Source organism: Salvelinus sp. IW2-2015, unplaced genomic scaffold, assembly GCF_002910315.2.
Source record: "Salvelinus sp. IW2-2015 unplaced genomic scaffold, ASM291031v2 Un_scaffold1060, whole genome shotgun sequence".
In the NCBI taxonomy this organism is placed as follows: domain Eukaryota; kingdom Metazoa; phylum Chordata; class Actinopteri; order Salmoniformes; family Salmonidae; genus Salvelinus; species Salvelinus sp. IW2-2015.
This window is the reverse complement of record NW_019942712.1, coordinates 342,653-357,155: the sequence shown is the minus strand read 5'-3', so window position 1 is coordinate 357,155 and position 14,503 is coordinate 342,653. Positions and strand designations below refer to the sequence as shown.

Below are 14,503 nucleotides of genomic sequence, written 5' to 3'. Positions count from 1 at the left end.
TTGTACATCAGTGGAGGCTGCTGAGGGGAGGACGGCTCACAAAAATGGCTGGAACAGAGCCACACATGGAAACCATGTGTTTAATGGATTTGATACCTTTCCACTATTCCACTCCAGCCATTAACACGAGCACATCCTCCCCAATTAAGGTGCCACCAACCTCCTGTGTTGCACAGTAAACATAGCATGCCGTGGCAATGTTAGATGTGTGGGAAAGTTAGTGTTACAGGTTACAAAAACAGACCAGAATGTTTAAGTTGATAGGGCCTCAAGTAAAAATGACTTTAGTAGTGTAGTTATTATATTTGTATTACTGCATTTACATTTACATTTAAGTCATTTAGCAGACGCTCTTATCCAGAGCGACTTACAAGTTACTGCATGAGTATTGTTGAAGGGCACCTAGATAAGGACTTCATAACACAATCATAATCCATACATAACACTTTAACAAGCAGTACATTAGTATTTCATAACAACAAACACATGTTSATATTTCCATCATGTACATTTCTGGGATAGTCAGATTTCACACTGACACTTCAACTTTTATGAAGAATGCTGTCAATCAAATCAAAATCAAATGCAAATTGTCTGGGTAGCCATTTGATTAGGTGTTCATGACTTATGGCTTGGGGGAAGAATCTGTTTAGAAGCCTCTTGGACCTAGACTTGGTGCTCCGGTACCGCTTGCCATGCGGTAGTAGAGAGAACAATCTATGACTAGGATGGCTGGTGTCTTTTACKATTTTTAGGGCCTTCCTCTGACACCGCCTGGTATAGAGGTCCTGGATGGCGGGAATCTGGGCCCCAGTGATGTACTGGGCCGTACGGCACTACCCTCTGTAGTGCCTTGCGGTCGTAGGGTACTTTTGTACTTTGGAAGAAGCCATCCCATATGGTTATCACTGATTATCTTTGACTGATTGTAAGCAGTTACATTATGTTTTCTGAACTGACCTCCTTTAAATGAACGGTTAATTCCTACCCATTCCTACCCATAATACCATAATACTACCCATAATTCCAAAGGGGTTTGATAACGTGGCGTGCAGTAGAAGACTCGTGGAAAGTTCAAGCACTGGTGACTTGTTGGAAGGACATAAAGACTTATCATTTGTGACATCAGTATAYCATCTCTGGCGCCTGAGCCACACCCAAGGATTCTTTATTGCCCTGGTTGTCCCTGTTTTACATGGTGTACTACGCCACTATCATCGACATCCTGGAAAAAGCTTGTGTCCCTATTTATTTAGATATCTTTTTTTTTTTTTTTTACATAAATTGTGAGTAGTCATTCACCTCCATGTGCTTTGAAGGTTTCATGACTCTAAGACACACATAAAGTTATTCAAAATGAATTTCCTTGACTATATGGCAATCAATTCATGAAAYGTTTCCTTTATGGAGATACAAGGTTTTTCCAGGAGGCCGACAGTATCTAATCTCAATGCAAGGAGTTAAATGGCAATGGTAAGTGGGAACTAAGTAACAATATTCCTCTGTTGTTCTCATTGATAAAGTATGCCAGTTACAAGGGCACAAAATCTCCTCTGTAAAATTGACGAGACACCATTGACCGTGAGAATACATTGAAAATATCAGGCTACAATGTACGCATCGACTTTGTATCATGAACTACACAAAACCTTCTGGTAGTGGGGCGAATTCTGTCAGCCCAATTAAAAACACCAGAACTCTCCCACCATCAATGAGCGGTTCATTAGGGGCTCATTGTCATGCTGGACACAGACAGACACAGAGAGAGGTCCCCTGGGAAATATGCCAAGGAGAGTCCTATAAACTAATGCTTTTCTCTTCTYAAATAGAACAGCGCTACATTGTCCATGTGCCAGGCCCCGGGGAGGGAGTTGCCCTTGGCCATTTATCTTTGTATCCTTGAGGCCGTGCAGTAATCGCCCTATATTTGACATCAGCTTTAAATGGCCACATCAGCAGACAGATAATCAGTTAGATAAAGAAGAGCCAACGCCGGGGGCCTCTATAAAAAGGGAGGCTAACTGGGCATTCTCAGTCCCACAGTCCTGCCACAGTAGTACCACTGCCCACGGTAGACATGGCATTCAACGGTACCTGGAAAGTTGAACGCAACGAGAACTATGACAAGTTTATGGAGCAGATGGGTGAGTCGGTGTGTGTGTGGATGTGTACAATGTGTAATGTGCATGTGTGTGTGGTATTGTAATGTGTGTGTGTGGTGTGTGTGTGTGTGTTTGTGTGTGTGTGTGTGTGGTGTGTGTGTTTGTGTGTGTGTGTGTGTGTGTGTGTGTGTGGTGGTTGTGTTGTGTGTGTGTCTGTATGTGTGTGTGTGTGTGTTGTGTGTGTTGTGTGGTTGTACTGTATGTGGTGTGTGTGTGTGCGTGTGTTGTGTGTGTGTGTGGTGTGTGTTGTGGTGTGTGTGTGTGGTTGTGTGTGTGGTGGGTGTGGTGGTGACTGTGTGTGTGTTACTGTATGTGTGTGTGTGTGTGTCTGTGTTTGATGAAAGGTGATGTTGCACTTCTTAATGAAGGATTATATTTCCAATGTGGCTTGGTATGATCAACACTTACATCAATGGTATAAGCTACTGTCAGACTTGGTACGATCAACACTTACATCAATGGTATAAGCTACTGTCAGACTTATAGTATCGTCCTATACGATACTGTCAGACTTATAGTATCATCCTATACGATACTGTCAGATGTATATTTTCATCCTATAAGTCTGACTGTATCATATAGGATTTATAAAGCAAGTGTTGGTATGTTGCGTGTGTGACGGTGATGGTTCTGAGGTAATCTTTGATCCTGTGGCCTGTTTGATTGTATGTGAGTTACCAGTCAGAGGCGTGCTGTATTGCAGCACAGCTATAATAATAGCTCTTGGCTGTTGCCATTTTAAAAGCTTGTCAACAAACACAAGCGTTTTTTMGGGTTCTAGGTAGGGTCTAATGGGTAATATTACCGTGATGGACGCGCACCATTTCCAGACAGTTAATATCAATAAATGGCCAAATTGGACCTTGGACCTAATTGATAACTCCTGCAGTTTACAATCCTTAAGTACATAAACACAATGCGAATAAAACATTTTTAGTAGCCCAACTTGGGGCTTGAACCTTTACTGTCTATCCAGCACTTTAGTATTTACACCAAGAGACTCAGACCCCACGCCTCATCTACAACACTCTATTTATCCAGCAAATTAGTATTTACACCAAGAGACTCAGAACCCATGCCTCATCTACAACACTCTATATATCCAGCAAATTAGCAATTACACCAAGAGACTCAGACCCACGCCTCATCTACAACACTCTATTTATCCAGCAAATTAGCAATTACACCAAGAGACTCAGAACCCACGCCTCATCTACAACACTCTATCTACTGCATTTTCCAACAGGCATCAATGTGATGAAGAGGAAGTTGGCTGAACATGACAACCTGAAGGTTATCATCGAGCAGACAGGAGACAAGTTCCACATCAAGGAATCCAGCACCTTCCGTAACAAAGACATCGACTTCACCCTGGGCGTACAGTTTGACTACGCCCTGGCCGACGGCACCGAAGTCTCAGTATGTTTCAACTCTTTCAACATACACTTATTTTAGTAGGCTATCGTACACAGTATCCAACAGACAGTTGTAGAGATTTAAATCTAAGCCAAGTCATAAAGCCTTCATAAAACCTTCATAAAGCCTTCATAAAACCTTCATAAAGCCTTCATAAAATGTAAATCCTTCAAATGATTTCTGCTTTGTGTCTTTGATAAACTGTTGTTCGTGCTGATGATGGAGTTGGAAGATTTTACCTTTTACAACAGTTTATACGATGTAAGCCTTCTGAAGTCTGGCAGTGACCTATGCATGACTGTACCCTGTAAAAGTGTTTTGGAGTTTTTGTCCATATAGAGTAACCCGTTAGAAAAAGTTTACAATTAATATGTTAGTATATTGCTGTATAAATTCATCGTTGGTAGCCATTTCTTTATTAAGCTCATGGTTGGCTAGCCATTTCCTATAAGCTCATGGTTGGCAGTGACCATTTCTTTATAGCTCATGGTTGGCTAGCCATTTCTTTAAAGCTATGGTTGGCTAGGCCATTTCTTTATAAGCTCATGGTTGGCTAGCCAATTCTTTATAAGCTCATGGTTGGCTAGCCATTTCTGTATAGCTCATGAGTTGGCTAGCCTTCTTAATCATTGTCTTTGTATAGCTCATGGTTGGCTAGCCCTTTCTTTATAGTATGTTGGCTAGCATTTCTTTATAGCTTCATTGTAGATTTTATGCTCTGGTTGGCTAGCCATTTCTTTATACAGCTCATGTTGGCTAGCCCAGTTTCTATAAGCTCATGATTGGCTAGCCATTTCTTTATACGCTCATGGTTCTAGCATTTCTTTAACTCATCTGGTTGCTAGCATTTTTTTATAAGCTCATTGGTTGGCTAGCCATTTTCTTTTTTAGCTCATAGTTTGCTAGCATTTCTTTATAAGCTCGTGGTGGCTAAGCCATTTCTTTATCAAGCTCATGGTTGGCTAGCCAATTTCTTTATTAGCTCATGTTGGCTAGCCATCTTTCTTTTATTAGCTCATCGGCTTGACTAGCAATTTCTTTATTAACCTCATGTTGAGCTAGCCATTTCTTATCAAGCTCATGGTTGGCATAGCCATTTTCTTTATTAAGCTCATGGTTGGCAGCCACTCTTTATAAGCTCATGTTGGCTAGCCATTTTCTTATTAGCTCATTGGTTGGCAGCCATTTCTTTATAAGCTCATGTTGGCTAGCCATTTCTTCCTATAGATCCATGGTTGGCTAACCATTTGTTTGAATTGACCTATGCCGTAGATATATCTTATCTCAAGATACTGTTTAACCCACGCATCGATAACAATGGGTGATTTGAGCATATATTATGTCTACGAGCGACGTCCATTACAGTCACCGTTAACCCTATCTGTCCCACAGGGTACTTGGGAGATGGATGGAGATGTGTTGAAGGGTAAATTCACCAGGAAAGACAACAGTAAGGTGCTGACCACCACTCGGGCCCTGGTGGGAGGAGAGCTAGTACAGGTCAGTGTGGGAAAAACCCACATCATGTATCTTTTCAAATGATCTTTATAATGTTTTACCACTTTATACCAGAATAARTTGAAGTGATATGTTTTTAATAACCAAATGTGAGTTTTTAAATCTTTAATTTTGACTTTTTTTTCCTGACTTGTTTAATTGAATGTAGTATATTTTTCCTCGTAACTGTTACCTTCTGCATAATCCAGTCTTGTTGACTGRGAGCATGAATCAAATCAAATCAAATAAGCCATTATAAATCATTTAAACTTTTACAATCTAAAAGGTTATAAATGCTAATGCAGAAGAATGTATATAAATGCAGATAAATGTTTATYACATGTATATTTCCTACCTACACAGTATTTTAATGCTTGTGAATTAACATTTGTCCTACTGAAACATTACCAAAACTATTGTTATAACTGCATAAGCATTGTAATCAGAGATTCATATTGTAGTCTCTAGTGTACTCACTGTGCTGGTACTTCTATTTCAATGACAATGGCAACCATTTTACATTGATGAAGGACTCTCTTCTCCAACAGAGCTATAACTACGATGGGGTGGATGCCAAGAGGATTTTCAAGAAGGCTTAAAGGGATTCATGACGAATTTCTATCTCGCATCCCATTATGTTTTTTCTAACCTTAAGAATATGTGGCAAGACTTTAGCTCAGGTGCCAAATTTAAAGTATGAGTTAAAAATTGCAGTGCCTTCACCTCGTTCTCTATACCCCATGTACCCCCAAGAATAGCTCCAATAGCTCCAACAGTTCACTATTGGATGAAGGCCATATCACCCTCTGAAGAGCCCTTTAACTGAAGGTTTGGAACATAGAATTAAGAATTAGAATACTGGAAAGGTCATGAACATTCTTATGACGGTATAAAGGTTAGCTATGTTGGTCAGGGAGTTGGTCAACCACGGTTTGCCAGTGCTGTGATAAGATATTGTGTAAAATAATGAATTTTAAGAACGTATCTGCACTGGTATGTTCGTTAGCTATCTAGCCAGCCAATTTCCGAGGAATGATTCCATCCATTTTTCAAATGAACTGCCAATATACCATTGAAACAATGCAGTCAATCCACAGCGATACAGTGGCTGAAATCAGTTGACGACAGGACTTAGTTAATGAGGACTTAGTTGTAAATGCAACAAGTACTGATATTGCATCATATAAAAGCACTCACAGTTTTCAATGAAAATAAACATTTAGACATTGATGGTCTGTTTACATGTATTTCAGAAGCTATTTATACAAAACAAGTATAAACTGTATTTATAATTATATGACAATATTTTAGTTTGACATTAATTATATTACACAATTTCTGATATATCACATGCTTTACTTTTATTTTCCTGAATGAAATAAATCTGGATTCTGCCTCTGCTGCCATTCATTCACATTAGACTGGCTTGGATTTCTACCTGACCAAGATGGCTGCCATTCATTRACATTAGACTGGCTTGGGTTTTCTACCTGACCAAGATGGCTGCCATTCATTCGCATTAGACTGGCTTGGATTTCAACCTGACCAATATGGCTGCCATTTTCACCKCCATTCTGGAACTTTGAGGGTTTATGACATAGCCCCTCTAGTAAATGAATAGCATTTCCACAGTGTGGTCCACTAAAATCTTCCAAAAATTCATAAAGCAAGGAACATTATGTTGGCTGATATACTTCCACAGTGACTACAACCTTTGAACAATCAAGATTAAACTCTCCACTGAATCCAGAAAGGGAAACTGTCATCTTTGGTGTACATTTAACAGGTGCCCTTTTATACTCAACTTTTTTAAATAATTGGTCTTGCACAATAAAATACTTTAACGTTCCAGTGAATTGTATATGCCTGCATGATTTGAAAATGTCATTGTGAGATTTGTTATCATACTTTACTTGAAGCCTCCATCATCATTACAATTGGCTCATTCATCCCCCTCCTCTCCCCTGTAACTATTCCCCAGGTCGTTGCTGCAAATGAGAACGTGTTCTCAGTCAACTTACCTGGTAAAATAACGGTAAAATAACAACAACAAAAAAGATATATATATATATATATATATATTAGCCAATGTAAAACTGTCATGAATACGCCATAGCACGATACAAGCTGTTATTTAGCTCAGGAGTCAATTGTCCTGAACTGACATAATCTGTCATGACAATTTCTATCATCGTCTAGTCTCTACCATTATTATGATAGCACTATGTAGACCTTAATGTGAAGAGTTTTGACAAATCATGAGGAGATTTTTGGTAACACTGACAAAAATAACAGACTGATTCCTCATGGCCGGTTGTTCGTTCTATCGGTTCCATTGCCAGGGATGTGTCCCAGACGTTAAGTCTATTTGTTCTGTATCTATGGACGCGACCCAGTCGTTCGTTCTAAATGTTCTGTATTTATGGACGCGACCCAGTCGTTCATTCTAAATGTTCTGTATCTATGGACGCGACCCAGTCGTTCATTCTAAATGTTCTGTATCTATGGACGCGACCCAGTCGTTCGTTCTAAATGTTCGGTATCTATGGACGCGACCCAGTCGTTCGTTCTAAATGTTCTGTATCTATGGACGCGACCCAGTCGTTCATTCTAAATGTTCTATTGCCATACTGGCTGGCAACATTCAAATTCTTTGCTTGCTAGCTAGCTTTCTAACTACGGCTAATTTACAGCCAAGTCGAACAGTGCAGCCAGAATAACAACAAAGTAGATGCATTTGCATTTGCTTAAGCTGTTTTCTAGTGACATGTATTTGGATACATCCATAACAATGAGCAAATGACGCTCAATCTCACCTGGCATAGAAAATGTGTTCTCTCGTCAGGACGCTGTTGTTCAGAGGAGCTAGTCAACAACACAGCTAACACAATCACTTCAAACTGAAGCTGGAAAGACTGCAAACTAGCTGCACTTCAATTCATTTGACCTGTTTTTTATTTATATTTATTTTTATGTATCCATAAAAATAATGCTGATTCATGATTTCGACTCGGTGAGAAAAGCTGCCTGCCTGTCTGTCTCATCCCGACTCCCAACACGTTCATTACTATACAGCAACTGGAGATCGAATTTAAATATTGAAACAATGTTGTAAATGTCAGAGAGATAGACAGCAAGGTTTATACAAATCTCCGCGGTTGAAAACTAAATGTTAGTCTAAAAGAAATGTGAGATAATGTCTAGATGCTTTTTATAGTGGAGATCAAGTTGATAAATAATCTGGCTGGGTTGATGAGACAGTGGATTGCGCAGTCAGATGGAAAAGAGAAAAGAAACATTTTAACGTCATAGATTTATCTGGTGGTAACTTGTGGAATGGACACCAGCTGGAATGCAGTTCTAACCAATCAGCATTCAGGATTGGACCCACCCGCTGTATAAATATATTGATTTAGGGGGTTGAATTTTGTTATATATATTTTTTAACAAATTATATAATTTTTCTTCCACTTTGACATTACAGATTATTTTGTGTAGATAACTGACAAAAAATGACAGTTAAATCCATTTTAATACCACTTTGAAATACCATTCTTTCTGAAGGCATTGTTCAAATCGTACTGCCTACTTTTTTAGCAATTTGAATCAGTGGACTTTGAGATCAAAGCTGGACCATAACAACCTGTTATCAAGATGTCGTAATAAAGATATGATAATGTGGATTTGATGAAGATTACATTTTATAGGTCTCATATTTTCACAACAGTTTAGTGGTGGTGAGGGAGGAGTTAAACACTGCTCTGACTTCCAACCACATGATGACCACGACTTGCAGTCATGTGCTGGGAAAGTTCAACGAACTCTGCAGTAGGCTACATTTAGACATTTAAAATGGCATGCAAGTCATATGGTATCTGTGCTGCGCTTATTGACAATGCATCATTCATTTGCAGGTGCTTCAGTGTATTTTATAAACTTGAAAATGAATCCATGGTTTGAAAAATGGCACATTATCTACTTAAATAATGAACACAGGAACAACGACCCGACTTAATGTGCCAACCCTCTATGTCCACAAGATGGCGACATAAGCCTTTAGGTTTGAGTAGCCGTGCTTGTTGTATCCCTCGGCAAATTTGACAATGCCCTCACAACCACCTGATCTTGACAGCATATCAGGGTGGTGGTCAATTCAGTCAATACAGGAAGTCAACTGAAATCCAGTTAATTGTCAATCATTTTCTATGAAGATTTACATGTAAAATTACTTTCTGAATGAAAGGGATGGACCACAACCCTGTTGCATAAATGTGATGTGCCTCGTGTTATCTCTGTTGTGATGTTCGTCATGTGTTATCTCTGTTGTGATGTTCGTCATGTGTTATCTCTGTAATGTTCGTCATGTGTTATCTCTGTGATGCTCTTCCTGTGTATCTCTTTAATGTCCGTCATGTGTTATCTCTGTGGTACCCTGGGGGTGGATGGGAGTCGGGACCCACCTATGGCTCGTGGTAGAACTTGGGTCATAAGTTCATTACCAGAAAGGCACAGTTCACCCCCGGATTCCTTGGTTGTGCTCCTGCACAAGTTTAACACCTTCTTCGTCCGTTTTTGAGGATAACACAGTGCCACCGACGTGGGCCGCTCCCGAGGACTGTGGGCCCTCATTCTCCGTGGCTGACGTGAGTATCAACTGTAAGTGTGATTAACCCTTGCACGGCTGCTGGCCCAGACGGCATCCCTCGCCGCATCCTCAGAGCTGCACCGAGCGTAACCGTAGGGCTTTCCAGAGGGTGGTGTGGTCTGCCCAACGCATCACCGGGGGCACACTGCCTGCCCTCTAGGACACCTACAGCACCTAATGTCACAGGAAAGCCAAGAAGATCATCAAGGACCTCGTAGCCACCCAAGCCATGGGCTGTTCACCCCGCTATCATCCAGAAGGCGAGGTCAGTACAGGTGCATCAAAGCTGGGACCGAGAGACTGAAAAACAGCTTCTATCTCAAGCTCATCAGACTGTTAAATAGCCATCACTAGCTGGCTACCACCCGGTTACTCAACCCTGCAGCTTAGAGGCTGCTGACCTATATACATAGACATGGAATCACTGATCACTTTAATAATGGAACGCTGGTGACTTTAATAATGTTTACATACTGTATTCTAGTCAAGTCCATCCTATTCAACTATTGATGTATATACACTATTGTATCCTATGTGTTCTACAGATATATTATATTCTTTCCACATACTGTCCATAATATTTACACATCCCATCACATACACATATTATATATATATATATACATTCATATTTATACTCCGGACTCTGACATTGCTCGTCCTTATTTTTATATATTTCTAAAGTCCATTCTTTTACTTTTAGATGTGTGTGTATTGTTGTGAATTSTTAGATATTATTGCACTGTTGGAGCTAGGAATACAATAATTATGATACACTTGCAAATAACATCTGCTAAATATGTGTATGCGACCCAATAAAATTTGAATTGATTTGAAATAATGTACTTTTCCACCGAAGTGTACACTTCAATCCAAAGCTTTTACATTTGTGGGGAGTAGTAAACGAGTAAACGAGTSCACGCTTCAGGAGGAAGGATAGATTATTGTGACGTAACCCCTGCATTGACACGTTAGTCGCAGACTTATAACATGATCACAATAACATGCTAGCGTCTAGGCACATTAGCAAGAGCATAATTTCCCCCCCAAACCCCCCAACTTGAGGGACGGTTAGCATCGCCATCGATTAACAGCTCAATGAAGCCCCCTGCCTAGACCCCCAGCAGCCTCCCCGATATCATCCAACGCTAACCTACTGCAGGCTGGGGCGGCTTTGAAAGCAGACGCTGCCCTAAATCCACTCTAGAGAGTACGGTCCGCTGGGGCTAAGTCTCTGGGGAGGCTGGGTTAGTTTGACAGTCTGTTCTGAAGCTTAGAGAGGGGAGAACAGGGTTCTGGAGGTTGTTTTGTTTCGATTGTCGCCTTCTCTGGTGGGTTTTCAATCTACTGTACCACCCCCCCCCCCCCACACCCAAAAAGAAAACATATTTCAGAATGATGTCCGTGATATCTATCTGCAGTCACTATTGTATCCAGGCTGAATCACATGACGGCGCACAATTGGCCCAGCGTCGTCCGGGTTAGGCCGGGGTAGGCCATCATTGTAAATTATATTTTGTTCTTGCCTAGTTGAATAAAGGAAAAAAAAATATTATGATAAATAAATAAAATAAATAAATAACTGTCATTTGCTGGTATCAAATGGTCTAGTAAACGGCACGTTCTGATTTCAATCAATTATTTTTTGCACATGACATAACACTTTTTGTTTTTGACCCATGGCTAAATGTGGCCTAATATGTCGTACACGCAATATTCACATTCAACTCATTATAACCATTTGATCGTCATAAGTGAAAGCTGCAATGTTTCTGTCGGCCAGAAGAGAGAGCAGCTATATACTCTGAGATAATGGCAGTGTCCCCACTGAAACCTTTTACATCCCACTTCCCTTTCATTGTCTTGGAACATCAGCAGAACTCTTCACTCTTTAGAGCTTAAACAAAGAAGTTGGAAAATAAGCCCATGCTTTCTGTATAGAAAAGACTGTCAAATGTCAACCTAAAATGGTATATTTCCCCGATTTCTGACTTTGAAATGAAATACATGGACACACCTTCTGACTTACACCACCACTCCTTGAGGATCGGATCCCTGTAGCATGTAATGGAGGGCCAGTTGTACACACTATACATGGATAGTCCATTTATAGACGCTCTACTATAAACAATCTATTGGTTAGGGTTAGGGTAAGGGATCAGAGTAAGGATAAGGGTTAAGTTCAGGATTAGGTTAAGAATAAGAGTAAGGGTTAAGTTTAGGTTTAGGATAAAAGTTAAGGTTAAGTTTAGGGTTAGGATAAAGTTTAAGGTTAAGTTTAGGGTTAGGATAAAGGTTAAGTTTAGGGTTAGGATAAAGGTTAAGGTTAGGGTTAGAGCTAGGGTTAGGGTTAGTAGATAACTAGTTGAAATCTTTGTTTGTAGATAGTCTGTAGAGCAGATGGACTATCCAAATGAAGTGTTACCGGCCAGCGCACCACTCCTCGACGGTCAGATCACTGTAGCATTTAATGGAAGGCCAGTGTTGAATAACACATTCATAAATGGCAAAAAAAGACAGTCAAAAAATGTATCATGACGAATAAGGTTTTGAAGTGTCTGTCCTATATTTAGGAGATATAACAAAGCTCAGGAAACATATGTACAGTATTTTTTTGGTGTAGGCACAAAGCTACCTCCATACTTCCATAAATGTTTTTAACCGGTACCGGTTACCTTCAGAGGAGTCCCGTGACACTTGTGAGGGGTCGTAAGAGAACACCATTCGTGTTCGTGAGAGTCTCATCTTTCCATATTAGTTTTGTAGGCTAAACTATATGGAAGCTACAGACGTTTTCATGAGAACACCGATTTTTGGGTTGTCTCATGGTCTGACAAACACTGCTGTAGCTTGGCCACCTTCCAACGCAGATGCGAAAGATCGACATAGCGAATGTGGTGGATTGAGACGCAGCCCATGCAAAAAACAAGTGATATCTATTGCTTAAACTAATGGATTTTGATGAGGATTTAAAAAGATTATATTACTTAGATTGACGTATCGATGCATACCTGGGTTCAAATAGCATTTGTTTTCTTCCAATACTTGAGCAGCTTGCCTGTCACAATAGAGCCAATGGAATTGTCCCACAAGTGCAAACCGCCCATTTATTTGTATTTATTTATTTCACCTTTATTTAACCAGGTAGGCTAGTTGAGAACAAGTTGTCATTTACAACTGCGACCTGGCCAAGATAAAGCAAAGCAGTGCAAGACAAACAACAACACAGAGTTACACATAAACAAACATACAGTCAATAACACAATAGAAAAAGTCTTTATACAATGTGTGCAAATGAGATAGGATAACGGAGGTAAGGCAATAAATAGGCCAAAGTGGCAAAATAATTAATATATAGCAATTAAACACTGGAGTGATGGATGTGCAGAAGATGAGTGTACAAGTAGAGATAGTGGGGTGCAAAGGAGCAAAATAAATAAAATAGATAACAGTATGGGGATGAGGTAGTTGGATGGGCTAATTACAGGTGGGCTGGGCTATGTACAGGTGCAGTGATCTATGAGCTGCTCTAAAAGCTGGTGCTTAAAGCTAGTGAGGGAGATATGAGACTCCAGCTCCAGTGATTTTTGCAGTTCATTCCAGTCATTGGCAGCAAAGAACTAGAAGGAAAGGCGGCCGAAGGAGGAATTGGCTTTGGGGGTGACCAGTGAAATATACCTGCTGGAGCACGTGCTACGGGTGGGAACAGCTATGGTGACCAGTGAGCTGCGATAAGGTGGTGCTTTACCTAGCAAAGACTTATAGGTGACCTGGAGCCAGTGGGTTTGGCGACGAAGCGAGGGCCAGCCAACGAGAGCATACAGGTCGCAATGGTGGGTAGTATTTGGGGCTTTGGGGACAAAACGGATGGCACTGTGATAGACTGCATTCAATTTGCTGATTAGAGTGTTGGAGGCTATTTTGTAAATGACATCGCCGAAGTCAGGGATCGGCAGGATAGTCAGTTTTACGAGGGTATCTTTGGCAGCATGAGTGAAGGATGCTTTATTGCGAAATAGGAAGCTGATTCTAGATTTAATGTTGGATTGGAGATGCTTAATGTGAGTCTGGAAGGAGCGTTTACAGTCTAACCATACAACTAGGTATTTGTAGTTGTCCACAAGTCAGAACCGTCCAGAGTAGTGATGATGTGCGGGCGGGCAGGTGTGGGCAGCGATCGGTTGAAGAGTATGCATTTAGTTTTACTTGCATTTAAGAGCAGTTGGAGGCCACGGAAGGAGAGTTGTATGGCATTGAAGCTCGTCTGGAGGTTAGTTAACACAGTGTCCAAAGAAGAGCCAGAAGTATACAGAATGGTGTCATCTGCGTAGAGGTGGATTGCAGCAAGAGCAACATCATTGATGTATACAGAGAAAAGAGTCGGCCTGAGGATTGAACCCTGTGGCACCCCCATAGAGACTGCCAGAGGTCCGGACAACAGGCCCTCCGATTTGACACACTGAACTCTGTCTGAGAAGTAGTTGGTGAACCAGGCGAGGCAGTCATTTGAGAAACCAAGGCTGTTGAGTCTGCCGAAAAGAATGTTGTGATTGACAGAGTTGAAAGCGCCTTGGCCAGGTCAATGAATACAGCTGGACAGTATTGTCTCTTATCGATGGCGGTAATGATATCGTTTAGTACCTTGAGCGTGGCTGAGGTGCACCCATGACCATCTCGGAAACCAGATTGCATAGCGGAGAAGGTACGGTGGGATTCGAAATGGTCAGTGATCTGTTTGTTAACTTGGCTTTCGAAGACCATATCCAGCTCTCCTATCAGGCTC

The 14,503-nt window shown here is 40.8% G+C and overlaps 1 protein-coding gene and 1 long non-coding RNA gene across 2 annotated transcripts; one reads left to right on the top strand and one right to left on the bottom strand.

The window, feature by feature from the left end:
• Positions 1 to 1,969: 1,969 nt before the first annotated feature.
• LOC112069626 (fatty acid-binding protein, intestinal) lies at positions 1,970 to 6,305 on the top strand. Its single transcript, XM_024136980.2, has 4 exons — positions 1,970 to 2,144; positions 3,409 to 3,581; positions 4,971 to 5,078; positions 5,624 to 6,305. The coding sequence occupies exons 1-4, from the start codon at positions 2,078 to 2,080 to the stop codon at positions 5,672 to 5,674; spliced, it is 399 nt and encodes a 132-aa protein (XP_023992748.1). The 5' UTR covers positions 1,970 to 2,077; the 3' UTR covers positions 5,675 to 6,305.
• LOC139024137 (uncharacterized) lies at positions 6,072 to 6,999 on the bottom strand. Its single transcript, XR_011475429.1, has 2 exons — positions 6,617 to 6,999; positions 6,072 to 6,513 (listed from the first exon to the last, which is right to left on the bottom strand). It is a non-coding gene; the product is annotated as an uncharacterized lncRNA (long non-coding RNA).
• Between the last annotated feature and the right edge of the window lie 7,504 nt (positions 7,000 to 14,503).

Coding starts and splice junctions, on each gene's coding strand:
- LOC112069626 (XM_024136980.2), top strand. CDS start 2,078: ATGGCATTCAACGGTACCTGGAAAGTTGAACGCAACGAGAACTATGAC. Junction 2,145..3,408: donor CAAGTTTATGGAGCAGATGG/GTGAGTCGGTGT, acceptor ATTTTCCAACAG/GCATCAATGTGATGAAGAGG. Junction 3,582..4,970: donor CCGACGGCACCGAAGTCTCA/GTATGTTTCAAC, acceptor TCTGTCCCACAG/GGTACTTGGGAGATGGATGG.